Source organism: Petaurus breviceps, unplaced genomic scaffold (genome assembly GCF_028583685.1).
Source record: "Petaurus breviceps papuanus isolate PSGF00001 unplaced genomic scaffold, PetGlider_PUasm1.0 114751, whole genome shotgun sequence".
Lineage (NCBI taxonomy): Eukaryota > Metazoa > Chordata > Mammalia > Diprotodontia > Petauridae > Petaurus > Petaurus breviceps.
The window spans coordinates 6,651-20,280 of NW_027185609.1; the positions used below are offsets into that span (position 1 = coordinate 6,651).

At 50.7% G+C, this 13,630-nt stretch overlaps 1 protein-coding gene across 1 annotated transcript; it reads right to left on the bottom strand.

The window, feature by feature from the left end:
• Nucleotides 1-1,116: 1,116 nt before the first annotated feature.
• On the bottom strand, nucleotides 1,117-13,367 carry CACNA1F (calcium voltage-gated channel subunit alpha1 F; the record flags this gene model as incomplete). The annotated part of the gene is made up of 24 exons (XM_069082997.1): nucleotides 1,117-3,785; nucleotides 4,005-4,205; nucleotides 4,280-4,392; nucleotides 4,486-4,607; nucleotides 4,686-4,775; nucleotides 5,411-5,541; nucleotides 5,699-5,806; nucleotides 6,060-6,190; nucleotides 6,400-6,501; nucleotides 6,626-6,728; nucleotides 7,004-7,100; nucleotides 7,272-7,399; nucleotides 8,379-8,538; nucleotides 9,080-9,171; nucleotides 9,258-9,323; nucleotides 9,847-9,975; nucleotides 10,638-10,721; nucleotides 11,002-11,112; nucleotides 11,701-11,859; nucleotides 11,946-12,147; nucleotides 12,489-12,635; nucleotides 12,757-12,809; nucleotides 12,891-12,998; nucleotides 13,094-13,367. Coding segments are annotated over 24 exons (3,184 nt in total), but the record flags the coding sequence as incomplete, so codon positions are not given.
• Between the last annotated feature and the right edge of the window lie 263 nt (nucleotides 13,368-13,630).

Sequence of the window (13,630 nt, forward strand, 5' to 3'; positions counted from 1 at the left end):
AGACACTCACTAGCTATGTGACCTTGGACAAGTCACTGAACCTCTGTTTGCCTTAATCCACTGGAGAAGGCAATGGTCCAATGTTGAAGCTTTATACTCCAACTGACTAGGGTTGGGTTCTGCCAGTCTGATGGATTGTCCTGTAAGGGCCTCTCTCATTAAACTCTAGGTAGATTTGCACCAGAACCAAAGGCAGGCTCAGGAGGCCAGGGGTAGTATTCTTCAGCCACCTGGACCCAGAGTCAGTCTTTCTTAGGCCTACCTTCAGTAGCAAAGCCTGAGTGCTTTGGTGTTCTGTTTCTTCCAGCCAAAAACTCAAATGTTCCTCTGGGTGCCCTGATTTTGCAGGGACATCATAGATAGTCAGGGCCTTTGAAGCCTCTCTCAGATGCCAATGCTCTCGAGGGGCCCTTGGGGAGTGTTCAGCACTCTCAGGGGCTTGAGGTCTCAAGGACATTCATAGACTGTCCAGGACTTTTTTTCTGGGTTTTTCTGTCACTCTTGCAGACACTGAAGAGCTCTTAAGGCCTCTCTTGAAGCCTCATTTAGATTCTAAGGGTCTTACATTCTCTCCTAGACTCTAGAGGCATCTCAGACAAGGAAGCATATTTTTAAAACTCCTTCACAGTTTCTCTGAAAATATGAAAAAAATCATCATTTTCTGGCCACAAGTCCCTTCTGAGACTTCCTGGTTTGAAGAGTGTTTCCTTATGGAAAGAGCAGCCGGCTCTGCTTCCCATCCTTGCCTCCCCCCACCCACCAGAAACAATGGAGAGATCGACCCATTTTGGTCTGTAGTCTCCACAAGGGATTGGCCTGAGAGCCACCCAAAGGCGGGAAGGGCCCTCTTCTATTCTTCAGATTCTGAAGAGATTTGGGGCATTTTCATCTCAGGAGGGGCCAGAGGGTGATTGTTATTCCATTGTTGTGCCAGACTGTAACATCATCCAGTCTTTTCCTATGTGGATAGCCCCATCAATATTCCCTCAAATTTTCAGGGGGTAGAATTCTATTCGAGAGCATATAGGGAGGGCACAGGCCAGTTCAGACCTCTCCTCCCCCCACTCCCTCCCTCTCTACCACAAAAGGCTTGGATAGCACAAATGTTTTATTTGATAATTTTTATAAAAATTTTAAATTTAAATACAAAAGGAGAAGACAAAAAAAAACCCCATTGCCATGTACTACACAGCAGAGCATGAGAGAGGAGTCGATCTAAAATGAGAAATTTCCATTTCAAGAAAACGTCAAAAAACGAGTTTTTCTTTGCTTCCTCATTTTCTTTTTTCTTTTGTTCTCCTCTGTACACAGTTTCCTTTATTCCCTCCCCCCCCCCCCCCATATGTATTTACCTTTTTAACCCATCCCCATGAGCAGGGCTCCGCCACTCCCTGCCTTTCCCCCACAGTTTCTTGGGTATCCAGTTTTCCTTTGATGCTTCATTTGCATGAGAGAATTACTCCTTTTTAGCAGTCCCTACAGAGTTTGATTATTTTAGAATCACCTCATGATACTCAGCTCAGCCCAAGCCTTTCTTTTAAACTGCCCAAATACTGACAATTGTAAGAGTACTGCTAATATTGTCATATATAGGAAGTAAACAATTTGACCTTATTGAGTCCCTTCTATCTAGTCTTTAATGTTGACCTTACATTTCTCCTGTATGTTACATGTTGAATTTTCCCTTAAGTTCTGGAGTTTTTGTCACAAACACCTGAAAGGTTTTCAGTCTGTTAAATGTCCATTTTTTTTTTCATTCAGGATTATTCTTAACTTTGCTGGATAAATTACCCTTGGTTGTAATCCCAGTTCTTTTGCTCTAGAGGACCCACAGTCCTTCAACATGGTGGCTGCTAGGATTTGTATAATCCTTATTGTAGTTGCATGACATTTAAGTTGTTTTTGCCTTGTTGCTTCCAATATTTTCTCCTAAACTTGGGAGCTTCAAAACTTGGCTGTGATATTCCCATAAGTTTTCCTCCTGGGATCTATTTCAGGTGGTGATCAGTGAGTTTTCTATTTTTGCTTCGTCTTCTTGTTCCAAAGTTTCAGGGCAATTGTCTTCAATAATTTCTTGTAATACTGTATCCAGATTCTTTTTTTTAAATCATATTTTTCAGGTAGTTTTTATATTTTATATTATTTCTCCTCGATCTGTTGGTTTTCTGATGAGATGTTTCACTTTCTCTTCTGTTTTTTCATTCTTTTGATTTTGCCTTATGATTTCCTGGAGAAAGTCATTACCTTCCCCTTGTCCAATTCTAGTTTTCAAGGAATTAATTTCTTAAGTTTTTTTTTTATTCTCTATGTTACGTTGGTTGACTTTCTTTTCCTGATTTTCTTGGATTACTTTTTTTCTAATTTTTCCTCAATCTCTCTTATTTGATTTTTAAAGTCCTTTTTATATTCTTCCAAGAACTTATTTTTATTTTTTAAGCAGTTATCGATGTAATAAAGTTATAGTCCCAAGGTATGGGGGAATGATGCCCCAGGTCTCAGGTCCTACTGTTATTGTCTGAGGTCTGTCTCGGGGCCCAACCCTGGTCTCTCCTCTCCATTTAGGGCCCCCAGTCACACTGTCCAGCAAATGATCTTGCTCCCTGCAGTCCTCCCTTGCCCCTCTCCTGTTGTAAACCACAGCTGTCCTCTCTACCCTGGAACTGAAACCAGGGACTCTGCTCTCCTGCATGTGCCCACAGCCAAAAGAGTCCTGCCCGTTGCTACTGCTCTCATCAAGTGTGTACCCCCAAACGCAGCCTGGGATGCATCTGCTCAGCATAACTGTGTTTGGCAACCCTTGACAGTGGAAGGTCCTTCAATCTTCTGCTCAGCTGTCTAACCTCCACACTGTCTACACAAGGAAGTTTCTAAGGTGGCGGCTGCTTGTTGATTCTACAGAGGTGTTTGCATTTCTCTCAGGCCAAAGCAGACCCTGGAGGTCTGCTCTTTCCTCGGGTCTTCTCAAATTGTCTTAGGGGGACAACTGCTTTACCCTGTGTTTATTTCTGCTGCTCTGCCTTTTGGGGGGAAGAAATTTGGAGAACTGAAAGTTTTCTGACCTATTCCGCCATCTTCCCAGAATCCTCCTGCATGGATATTAAATTAATGTTCCATGAAACAAAATTGTCACGGGTAGACTTGTCCCTAAAATGCAGAGTCTAAGAGTCATCTTTTTTTTTCTTCGATGTTGAGTCTTTAGAACACTCAGCTCTTGCAGTGCCAGGGGACACTTTGGATCTGTTGGCTCTCTCGAGGATTTTCACAGTCTCTTGGGATGTCTCCTAGACCATCGTTAGGTGCTGAGTGCAGAGGTCAGGAGGGCCTCTGCCAGGGCACTCTTCAGGAGCCTTTACCTCTTGGGGACTCACATACTCTAGTTCTCTATGAATCTCTGGAGCTCAGTCTCTGTCTCCCCCCTGCCTTCCTGCCTCTCTCTCTCACATCCAGCCCAGTAGAGGAGATGGCCTGTTGAGGCTTTTCTGGGGGTCTTGGGACCTTGAAAGAGGATGCCCCTAAGGGGCTGGGACACAAGCCATCTCATCCGCTAGTTCTTCCTCCTCAACCTCTGTGGCCCTGAGGACCTCCTCGTCTTCATCACTGCCCATGGGACCCCATGTTTTAGGCTGGGCAGGGGAGGCCCTGGTGGCCCCAAGGGCCAGCAGGTCACAGGCAGCACTCTCCATCTCATCCAGAGTCAGGCGGTAGGCATCGGCGATCTCCCGCTTTGCCAGGGCCACAAAGCGAGGGTCACGGGCAAAGAGGCCCAGGCCCTCAGAGATCAGTACCTGTGGGCATCAATCAGGAGTAGGGCAGTGGCCCAGGAAAGGGAGGGGTGACAAGGGCATTTCAGAGTTGGATGGGAGTTCAGGATGTGCAGGGGGAACTAGAGGAGAAGTGGCTATAGGGCCTAAGTTATGGGGGCAGATACAGGAGGGGAGGGGAAGAGAAGGGTCCACCTGTCTAGGGGTAGTGTACTGTACTCTTCTCACCCCATTCACACTTACAGCTTCCACCAGGCTGTCGGCACTCCCCCTTTTCCCTGGGCTAGGCGGTATGTGAGTGCTGGGCACATGCAGGCGGGCATAGGTGTGCAGTGGGCCCCGGGACCCCCCTTCGCTGGAATGCCCCTGGAGTCTGCCCTCCTCCACCAGCAGCAGTGGTGCATAGAGCAGGTGGCTCCGCTGCGGAGGTGTGGCCCATGAACCCTGAAAGAAGGAGAAGCAGGCCCCAAAGGTATAAGGCTAGAAGTTGGCCCCCTAAACCCCAAGCTCCTCCTCACCTGTGCCTGGTGGCTGCCAATAGATACCCCACGTTGATAGGTTCCAGGGATTGGGAAGTCATCACAGCTCCCCTGGCGCTGCACACACTGGATAGTGAGAGAGGGCTTCCGGGCTGACAAAAGTGGGGGATACAGGGTCACTGATCTGTACATATATCACCTCCCTCCAGACCCCTCCCATCTCTGCCCCCCACTGAGGCTCTCACTGGCAGGTGTTGGAGGCAGCAGGCGGCGGCGACGGTGGAGCCCCAGTAGCCTCCCCAGTTGTCCAGAGGGTTCTTGAGGAGGAGGAGGTGGCAGTGGTGGGAGGAGGATGTGATGGGGTTGTCTGTTGGGGAGTCAAGGAGGAAATTAGAAAGAGTTTGGGAGGGAGGGGCTCAACTGACCCCTGAAATCTTTTTCTTACCTGTCCTGACCCAGAGAGTGCTTCTCTTCTTCCTCTTGCTCCACCAGGCCCTCAGGTCCTGAGGGCAGCTCTTCTGGAATTGGGAAAGCACTGCCAACAGAGGACGGAGACATCCTAGACTGGCCTTCCATCCCTCCCCAGCCTTCCATGGCTGCAGCCCTTCTCAGACTTTCCAGTCCGCCATCCCTGGCTCCACCAAGGTAAGGGCCACACTGAGTGATTCAGAGACTGCTTTTAGTTCACTCAGGTGCCCAATCAGCTTGGCTGATTTTGCCATCTGTGCTGTCCCACCCACTGAGGAAGATGCCATCATTCTTTCTAACTATACATATGATGATTCAATTCAATCAATGCTGATTGACCTAGAAAAATGACACTGTCTGACACACAGTGAGCACTTACAAAATGCTTCCATTCACTCCTTCACTCCTTCTTTCACTCATTCATTCAGCTAGATATAGCTAGGGTTGGATGGATCCACAGTGGATGGAACCTTGGGCTTGGAGTCAGGAAGACCTGAGTTCAAATTCAGCCTTCAAATACTTCCTAGTTGTATGACCCTGGGCAAGTCATGTAATCTTTGTATGCGTCAGGTTCCTTCTGGATGTAAAATGCTTTGGAAGAATTCAACCTTGTTTGACCTGCACCTCTGAGTCAGGCTACTGAGGGCACCCAGGCCCAAATCAAAGCCTGGGAGCCCTCCCCAGGCCATGGTGGCCTAATACCTTGCAGAATGGGCTCCAGGTGGAGGTCTTCTCCTCACTTCACTATCCTCCTCAGTGGGCATAGTCAGAGACACAGAAGTAGTGGAATCATGGTGGGATGGTGAGGAAGGGTCCAGGACATCCTGTGGGCACTAGTCACATCCAGAAGGTTTGGCTTTAAGATTATTGAGCCCAATCGTCCCATTTTGTATATGGGGAAGGTGAGGCCCATATTGGTGAGAGGAATTTTGCTAGGCCACAGAGCTGGTGAGGTGGGCTCTTGCCCCCAGAGGTACCTCATGTACTCACCCTGTCGGTCTCCTCCCTGAAGTCAGCATCCTCTTCTTCTTCTTCCAGGTCACATGTAAGGGCCTGGCGGATCTCTGGGCCCAAATCCTGCAGGGTCTTCAGCCCAGCCTAGGAGTGTGGAAGTCCAGGAGGCATCCAAAATTGGGCTTAACATTGCCCACTCCATTCCCTTCCCTTTCCCTAGGCAGGCCTACTTCCAGGGTCTCTTTGTCCCTCAGGTCCACCCTCTTCCTTCCCTTCCCCTCATTTCCCACAGTCAGTGCCTAATGGTGGTGAGATGTGGTGTGGGACCATAGGGCTGGCCCCCAGGAGAGGCCCAGGCTCTGGCTCCCCCCTAGTTCCTCCCAGCCTGCCCACAGACCTGTAAGGCAGATGAGTTGCTTGGCAACTCCTCAGCCCCCAGCAGACCCTTCTCTTTCCGACGCCGGAACTTTCGGAAATAATCCTGGATCAAGAATGTGGCATAAAACTTCCCAACAGTCACCTCCTCCTCTGTGGCCAGACATCAAGTAAGGAAAGCACAGAACTTACCTTTGGGGCCCCCTGGTAGCAGGGAGGATGCAGGAAAATGGTGGGAGGGCCAGTGGAGACTCAGCCAAGGGTGCTTTGAGATCCTAGCTGGTCCCCAGCCCATCTCCCAATCCAGGGAAAGGGAGCGCCTGAGGAAAGGGGACTAGAGGGGGAGTGTGGAGCCCTCCTACCATCTGGAGGTGGGATGAGCTCATCTAGGAGTTTGGGCTTTGTGTGTTTCCAGATCTTCCTAATAACGACCCGAAGCTCCTGATTGGCCCTCTCCAGGTTCCCTGGGTGCAGCACAGAAGACAAGGCAGAATGACCCCTTCCATTGGCCAGGGAAGTCACTCCACTTAGCCAATGGAGGTTGGAACTCCACTCCTCCCATCCATCCTTTCCTGGGCTCCAGCCTACCCTCAGTCTTAATCCTCAGAGATGTCCTGACCAGGGCAAAGAGCGTGGCATTGAATGTTACTGTCCCATCAGCATTCAAGGGCATGTTCATAGCCACCAGCCGCTGCAGAGACCAAGGCCTTGTGTCACACACACACACACACACACACATGGGAGGGAGACACAGGTATGACACAGACATGGGATAACCTGGCAAAGTCTGAGAGGAGCTGTAGTATTTGGGGGATGGGGAATCTCTGGGAGTTCAGAGAGTTTTAGGAAGCTTCTGAAGGGGTCTCAGGGCTGGGAGACTCTGAGGACTTCAGGAGGGTCCCGAGTCTCAGGGATTAGGTTGAAAGGGCCTCCTGAAGGACAATACAGGCACCACTATAGACAGACCTTGCAGGCCACTCGGTGAGGACAGAGCTTCCCAAACCCCAACGGAGGCTGGATGCGCCGGAGCAAGGCCACCACATCCAGATGTTTGATGTGGCCCCTGATTAGCCCAGAGAGAAGAGGTCAGAGCCTGTGAGGTGCCAGGGCCTCCCAGACAAGCAGTTCGCTAACTTCTAGGATAAGGAATGGGGTAGGTTTTGGTGGGCACAGGACTCGGGGATTCCAGAGGGGTCCAGGAATACAGGGCCTGGGGTGGGGGACAGGCTCGTACTTGGCCCCAGGGTCGTACTCAGACCACACCCTTTTGAACTCGTCCAGGTGGTGGGGGCCGAGGATGGACCAGTCCCGAGTCAGGTAGTCAAAGTTGTCCATGATGACAGCCACAAATAAATTGATGATCTGCCCCAAGCAGAGGGTAGAAACAGAGTCAGGGGAAGGGCCCCTTCAGAACCCAGGTCAGAGGGGAGCTTGGGGGGAGCTGAGGCCTCCTGGAGAGAAGAAGGCCCTCCCTTGATGCTGGCAGCTCCTCAGCTCACACTTGGAGTGAGGGCTAGACTTAGAGCAGGCAAACTGCTGAGGAAGTGAGGCTTCAAGAGGGCAGTGGTTGGCCCTTGGGAACCCAGGCAGAGTTTTCAAATTTGGGAGGAGATGGGGCTACAGTTATAATGACCCCATTTTACAGATGAGAAAACTAAAGCCACAGCTAGTGCTTCCTGATTTTTCAATGGGTTTGGTCACCTCTTGGGCCTTCCCCACCCAACTTACTGGATCCTTGGCTCAGAACTGGGAGGAACCTTTAAAGCCCCTCACTTTACAGAGGGGGAAAGTGAGGTGGAGAGAGTGTAAGATTGACCAGGGCTGCCAATCTCATAATGGGGATGGTAAGAGGGGATTACTTCTGTTCAGCACTTTGCTAACTTTCAGGGGAGTTAGGGTTAGGATGAATAACATCCTCTATTTGGGACCACAGAGGTCATTGACAGAGGATACTGAGGTTCATAGGGGAGCCAAATCACTAACCCCGACAGTCTTAGATGAAGGTAAGGAGGCTTAGAAACAAATCAGCACATTTCCACCCCCAGCTTTAAAGTGACCCCAGAAATGGGAAAGACTTGCATGGCTATCGAGTCCCATTTCATTTTGCAGAAGAGGAAACTCAAGCCCAGAGAAGGGCAGGAACTTTGCACAGATCACACAGTCAGGACAGGAGCTCAGGGCTTCACATTTCCAGGAAGAACCCTTAAGAACAATCTAAGCCATGTCCTCCATTATACAGATTGTGGAACTGAGGCTGTGACATAGGACTTGGGGGAAGTTTTATGGGATCAGTGGGGTTTGGGGACCTGCCCTCTACTCTGTCCCCCCCTTTGGGGCTTACCAGGAAAGCACAGAGCATGAAAAAGCTGATGAAATAGACAATGGCGAAATTGCTTCCACAAGTGAACTCCTCACCAGGTCCAAAGTCTGACTCAGGGTCACAGCGCTTCCCAGGCAGGCTGGCCAGCATGATCTCCTGCCATGCCTCCCCTGTTGCACACCTGGACCAGGACCCCACAGAAGAACACAGCCAGTTAGGACAGGGGACAGGACCACAGCCCCAAGGGTCCTCAGAAAGCATGCATGTAACACCACCTCCATCATTCTACAGATATGGGGGAAACTGAGACACAGAGAAAGGGACTGGTCCAAAGTCACAGAGCAGGTGTTGACAGCTTCTGAGATTAGAGGCTTAGAGCTACAAGCTGGGGTGGAGGTGGGGGGCAGGGGCAGGGGCAGATCATCTAGTCCAACCCCGAGGAAATTCAGAGACTGGCCCAGGCCACACTGCTTCTCTAACAGACGTTGGCAACCTTTTAGACCTACTGTGCTTGAGTCTCCACGAGATCTAAAAGTCCAATCTCTTCCTATTACAGAGAGGTAAACTAAGAAAACCCAGGTGGTAGCATGGGATGGTGCAGTTGGGAAGGATCTTAGAGGTCATAGAATCTACCCCCTTTGTGGTAGAGAGGGAGAAACTAGGCCTCAGAAAGGGTGAGTGGCCAATCCAGGGGCCCCAGGGATCCAAGCAGGGCTCTTCACCGGAAGAGGAGGAGCACAGCTTGGGGGAAGGTCTGGAAATTGTTGTTGCGGTTGATCTGGGTTGTGTCCTGGAGGGCCACCTTCCCAAACATCTGCAAGAAGATGTGAATGATCTGGATGCCCCTGGGGGATCCAGCAGACCTTCCCTTCTCTTCCCTTCTCCTCCAGGAAGGCTCACCTGCATGCCAATGACAGCGTAGATGAAGAAGATCATGGCAATGAGCAGGGCCACGTAGGGGAGAGCCTGGGGGCCGGTGGCAGACAGACACACAGACACACAGAGAGCCATTGACCAAGGGGCAGCACCAGAAAGTGAGCCTGGGGCAGTGGCCAGGAAAGGAGCTTCCCCAGGGCCTCCTCCAAAGTGGCCTAATGACTCTTGTGGACTAGGTACCAAGGACAGCGTTTCTTCACTATTGGCATCCAAGGACCCAACTCTGCCTGCTCAGCATCCCCTGCCGAGACTTCAGGGCTGCAAGCGGCTCTCTCAATTTTCCAAGCTGGGACAAAGCTCTGATTCTCCTTATAAAACCTCATACTAGTTATTCTTGTCAGGGAGAATTCTGGGAACTGTAGTCCTGGGACAAGCAGGACTAAATTCTAGGAGTTGTAGCTTTGGGTAGAGGGAGGGAGGTGACAAGGGAGGGAAACAGGAAGGATTCTGGGAGGTGTAGTCCTGGCCTAGGGAGGAGCAGGGAGAATTCTGTGAGGTGAGCTGAGAGAATGGTAACTATAGCTCTTGGCTCAAGGAGAGCCAAAGACCTCACCTGGAAAGATTTGATAAAGGTCCACAGGAGTGTACGGATCCCTTCCCCCTTACTGAGAAGCTTGACTAGCCTCATGACACGGAAGAGGCGGAAGAAGGTGATGGAGATACGGGAGCTGTCCTCTGAGCTCTGCAATGGAGACCCAAACATTGGGCACCACCTCTCCAAGACGCCCCTGTTCCCACCCCTAGTCACCTTCCCCAAACTTCTGCCCACAGAGATCCTCTAGGGGGTTGGGGATGGAGTGAGGACATATTTCAGACACCAGTGGGAAAAAGGAAGAGGCAGACTGTTACCTCACCAAGGAGTCCTCCGTTCTGGGGGTGATGGACATGGCAGAGGAGAAGATGTAGATGATGGTGGAGATTATGAGATAGACAACAGGAAAGAAAAATGAGGCAAGGGAGGAGACAAAGAGATAAAGGAATAATAGAGGAAGCAATGGAGATGCTAACAAAGAAAAGAAAGGGAAGGAGGAAGACAATAAAGAAGACGAAGGTCAAGTAGCCGATGGGGAAAAATGGAGATCAACACAGAGGAAGGAGTAGATGGCATTGGGGATGATGGAGAGAATGGAGGGACCAAAAAGGACAATGATGAAGAATTCACCAAAGAAGACGAAGTCCCCTCCATCTTGAAGAGGACAAAGAAAATAACGGACCAAGGTAATGTAGAAAGGGACCATGGAGAAAACAATGAAGGAGATGACAGAGTGGGCTAGACTGAGTCCAACAGGGAGAAGAGCAATTTGAAGCACCATGGGAGATCATGCAAGGGAGCAGTATCCTCACATTGACCTCAGTGACGGCGATGTCCACCACACTGCCCACCACGATCAGGGCATCGAAAGTATTCCAGGCATCACAAAAGTAATGCTGCGGTGAAGGGGACTAGGGTGAGAAATCCAGGAAAAGTGCTAGGAGCTACCCACACCAGGAGCCCTAGGTTCTAGCGCGAACAACCTTGGGCCAAGAGCCAGGCAAACGAGGTTCTCATCCTGGGCACTTCTCCCAATGTGCTGTGTGACCCCCCTTCTAGACTGGGATTTCCCTCTTCCATTAAATGAGGAGCTTGGATTCAACAATTTCCCCCTCAGCTCTGAGGACTGTGTAGCTAGGCCTGTACGGGTCTGGACCCCCTCAGGAAGGTGCCAACCTTGGGCTTGAAGGCAATGACCTTGAGCAGCATCTCCACAGTGAACAGGCCTGTGAAGACCATGTTGAGGACATCCATGGTGTAATTGAAGGGAGCTGTCTGTTCATAGTGCTGGGGAGAGAAAATGGGACCACAGTGAGAAAGAAGGAGGAAGGAGGGGAGAGGTGCTGCTAGAAAAAGGGAGGGGAGGAAGGAAGCAAGGAGGGATAAGTCTTATTAAGCACATGGTATATGCCAGGCACTGGGCTAAGCGCTTTTCATGAAGGTGATCCCCATTTTACAGAGGAGGAAACTGAGGCAGACAGCGGTGAAGTGGTTTGCTCAGAGTCACACAGTGCAGAAGTCTCTGAGGCAGAATTTGAACTCAGGTTTTCCTGACTCTGCACTGTGCCACTTAGCTAAAACACAGAACATCAAGGCTGGAAGGGACCTTTGAAAGAGGGGGAAAGTGGGGTCCAGAGTGGGGTAGGGACTTCAGATCCCAGAATTTCTTAATGGCCATTCAATCCAACCTCCTTACTTTAGAGAGGTAGAAGCTGAGACTCTCTGAGAGGTGGGACCTGTGTGAGTCAGGTCTTGTTGGACCCAATTGGAGATCATTGAGTATGACCCCTTCCTTTTGGGGAGACAGAAACTTAGCCCCAAGAGGGGCAGGTAGTACCCCGGGCACACAGAGTCAAGGATTGGATGGTGATGGACCTGCATAGCCAAGGTGATGGTGTTGAGCAGAATGAGCAGAAACATGAGATACTCAAAAGCCGGGGAGTTGACAGTTGCCCAGACTCGATGTTGGTGCCTGTTCCTGGGAATGTAGCGTCGAAGAGGCTGGGCTTTCAGGGTGTATTCAACACACTGGCGCTGTAACGGAGAAGGCAGAGGTCAGCACTGGGGGCCGGGTGTTGGGGGCCATGACGGGATGCCGTGCTGGGGATGAGGGCCAGGACCTGGTTCTTGTCGAGCTCACAGTTCTTGTACTCTTGTTCACCTTGGGCTCGGAAAGTGATGATGACAAAACCCACAAAGATGTTCATCATGAAGAAGGCGATGATGATGATATAGACAATGAAGAAGATGGAAATTTCTAGCCTGTAGTTGTAGATGGGGCCCTGGTCCTCTGCATGGGCATCAATTGCCTTGTAGAGCAAACTGGGGTGGGGGGAGACCAATGGTATATGGTCATAGACTTAGAAAGGAACCAAAGCATTACAGGGAAGAGAAGTAACTGTCCCAAGGTTTTTCAGGTACCCACCTACCTCCCAGGCACAGGACTAAAAGGTATGTGTGTGTGTGTGTGTGTGTGTGTGTGTGTGTGTGTGTGTGTGTGTGCGCACGTGCCCATGTCTTGGGTGGGAGGGTCCAAGGGTGGGAGAATGAGGGAGTCCAGAGCTAGAGAGACTGGGAGACTGGGAGGGAGACTTGGCGGAGCCTGGGTTCTCTCTTGCCAGCACACCCCCCCCCCATTGTGTGCATGAACAATTGGAGCTCACGAAGGCCAGCCTTCAAATGTGGAGACGGTGAACAGCGCCATCATGGCAGACAGAACATTGTCAAAGTTGAAGTCACTATTCTGCCACACACGCTGCCTCATGACAGGATGGGCCACATCTCCATCAGGGTACACAAGGAAGGTGCCTCTGGTGGGGAGAGGAAGAAGATAGAGGATTTGTGGAAGAATGGTGGCTTGAGCTCCAAGGGACTAGATAGGCTCTAACACACTTTGGAGCACTCCCTGAGGGAAATTTTGGGGGCACTTACTTGCACTCTGTCGGTGTGTGTTTGGCCTCATCGGTGCAGCTGTACAATTTGCCCTATGGAGATACGGGGGCCATTGAGCAGGGAGATGGGGGTTTGTCCCGCATTTGGCTCCCACTGGTCTGGAGACTCCCTACCTTGAAAAGCTGGACCCCAATGCAGGCGAACATAAACTGAAGCAGGCTGGTCACAATCAGGATGTTGCCAATGGTGCGGATGGCCACAAAAACACATTGGACCACGTGCTGAGGACACAAGAATAGTGCACAGGATTGGACAAAGAAGCCCTGCACTCTGAGCCCTGCCCTGGGCCATGGAAACTTGGGGAAAGTTCAGTCACCTTGAGGCCCTTGGCTCGATTGATGGCACGCAGGGGCCGGAGCACCCGCAGCACACGGAGGATCTTGACCACGGAGATGGCGCTGGAACTGGGAGCCAGAGTCAAAGTTAGGGAATTCTGGGGCTCAAGGGCCTTGGGGTTTAGGGCATCTGATTCTCTGGCTAGTATCCAGCCCAGACTCTTGAGGGTACCCATAGCTGAGGAGTACTGGCCACAGAGGCCTTTTGCTTCCAGCTTTTGAGGGGGGGAATTCAGCTTCAGGGCTTCCTGAATTCTGGCGGAGATTCAGGAGTGTCTTCATTTTGGAGCTATCTGATTTGGGGGTCCAGAGGTCAGGTTCCCAAACCCCATTTTTGGCAGGTCATTCATAGGTTTGGTGAGCTCTAGTTTTATGAAGCCTAGATTCAGAGAGCCTGGCTCCAAAATGATTCATTGGGGTTTGGGAGGTGAGAGGGCTCAGGGCTAGGATTCAAGGGGTAGGGGTCTTGGGTTCCAAATTCAGAGAGTCTTGAGTTTGGGGGTATAATGACATTACAG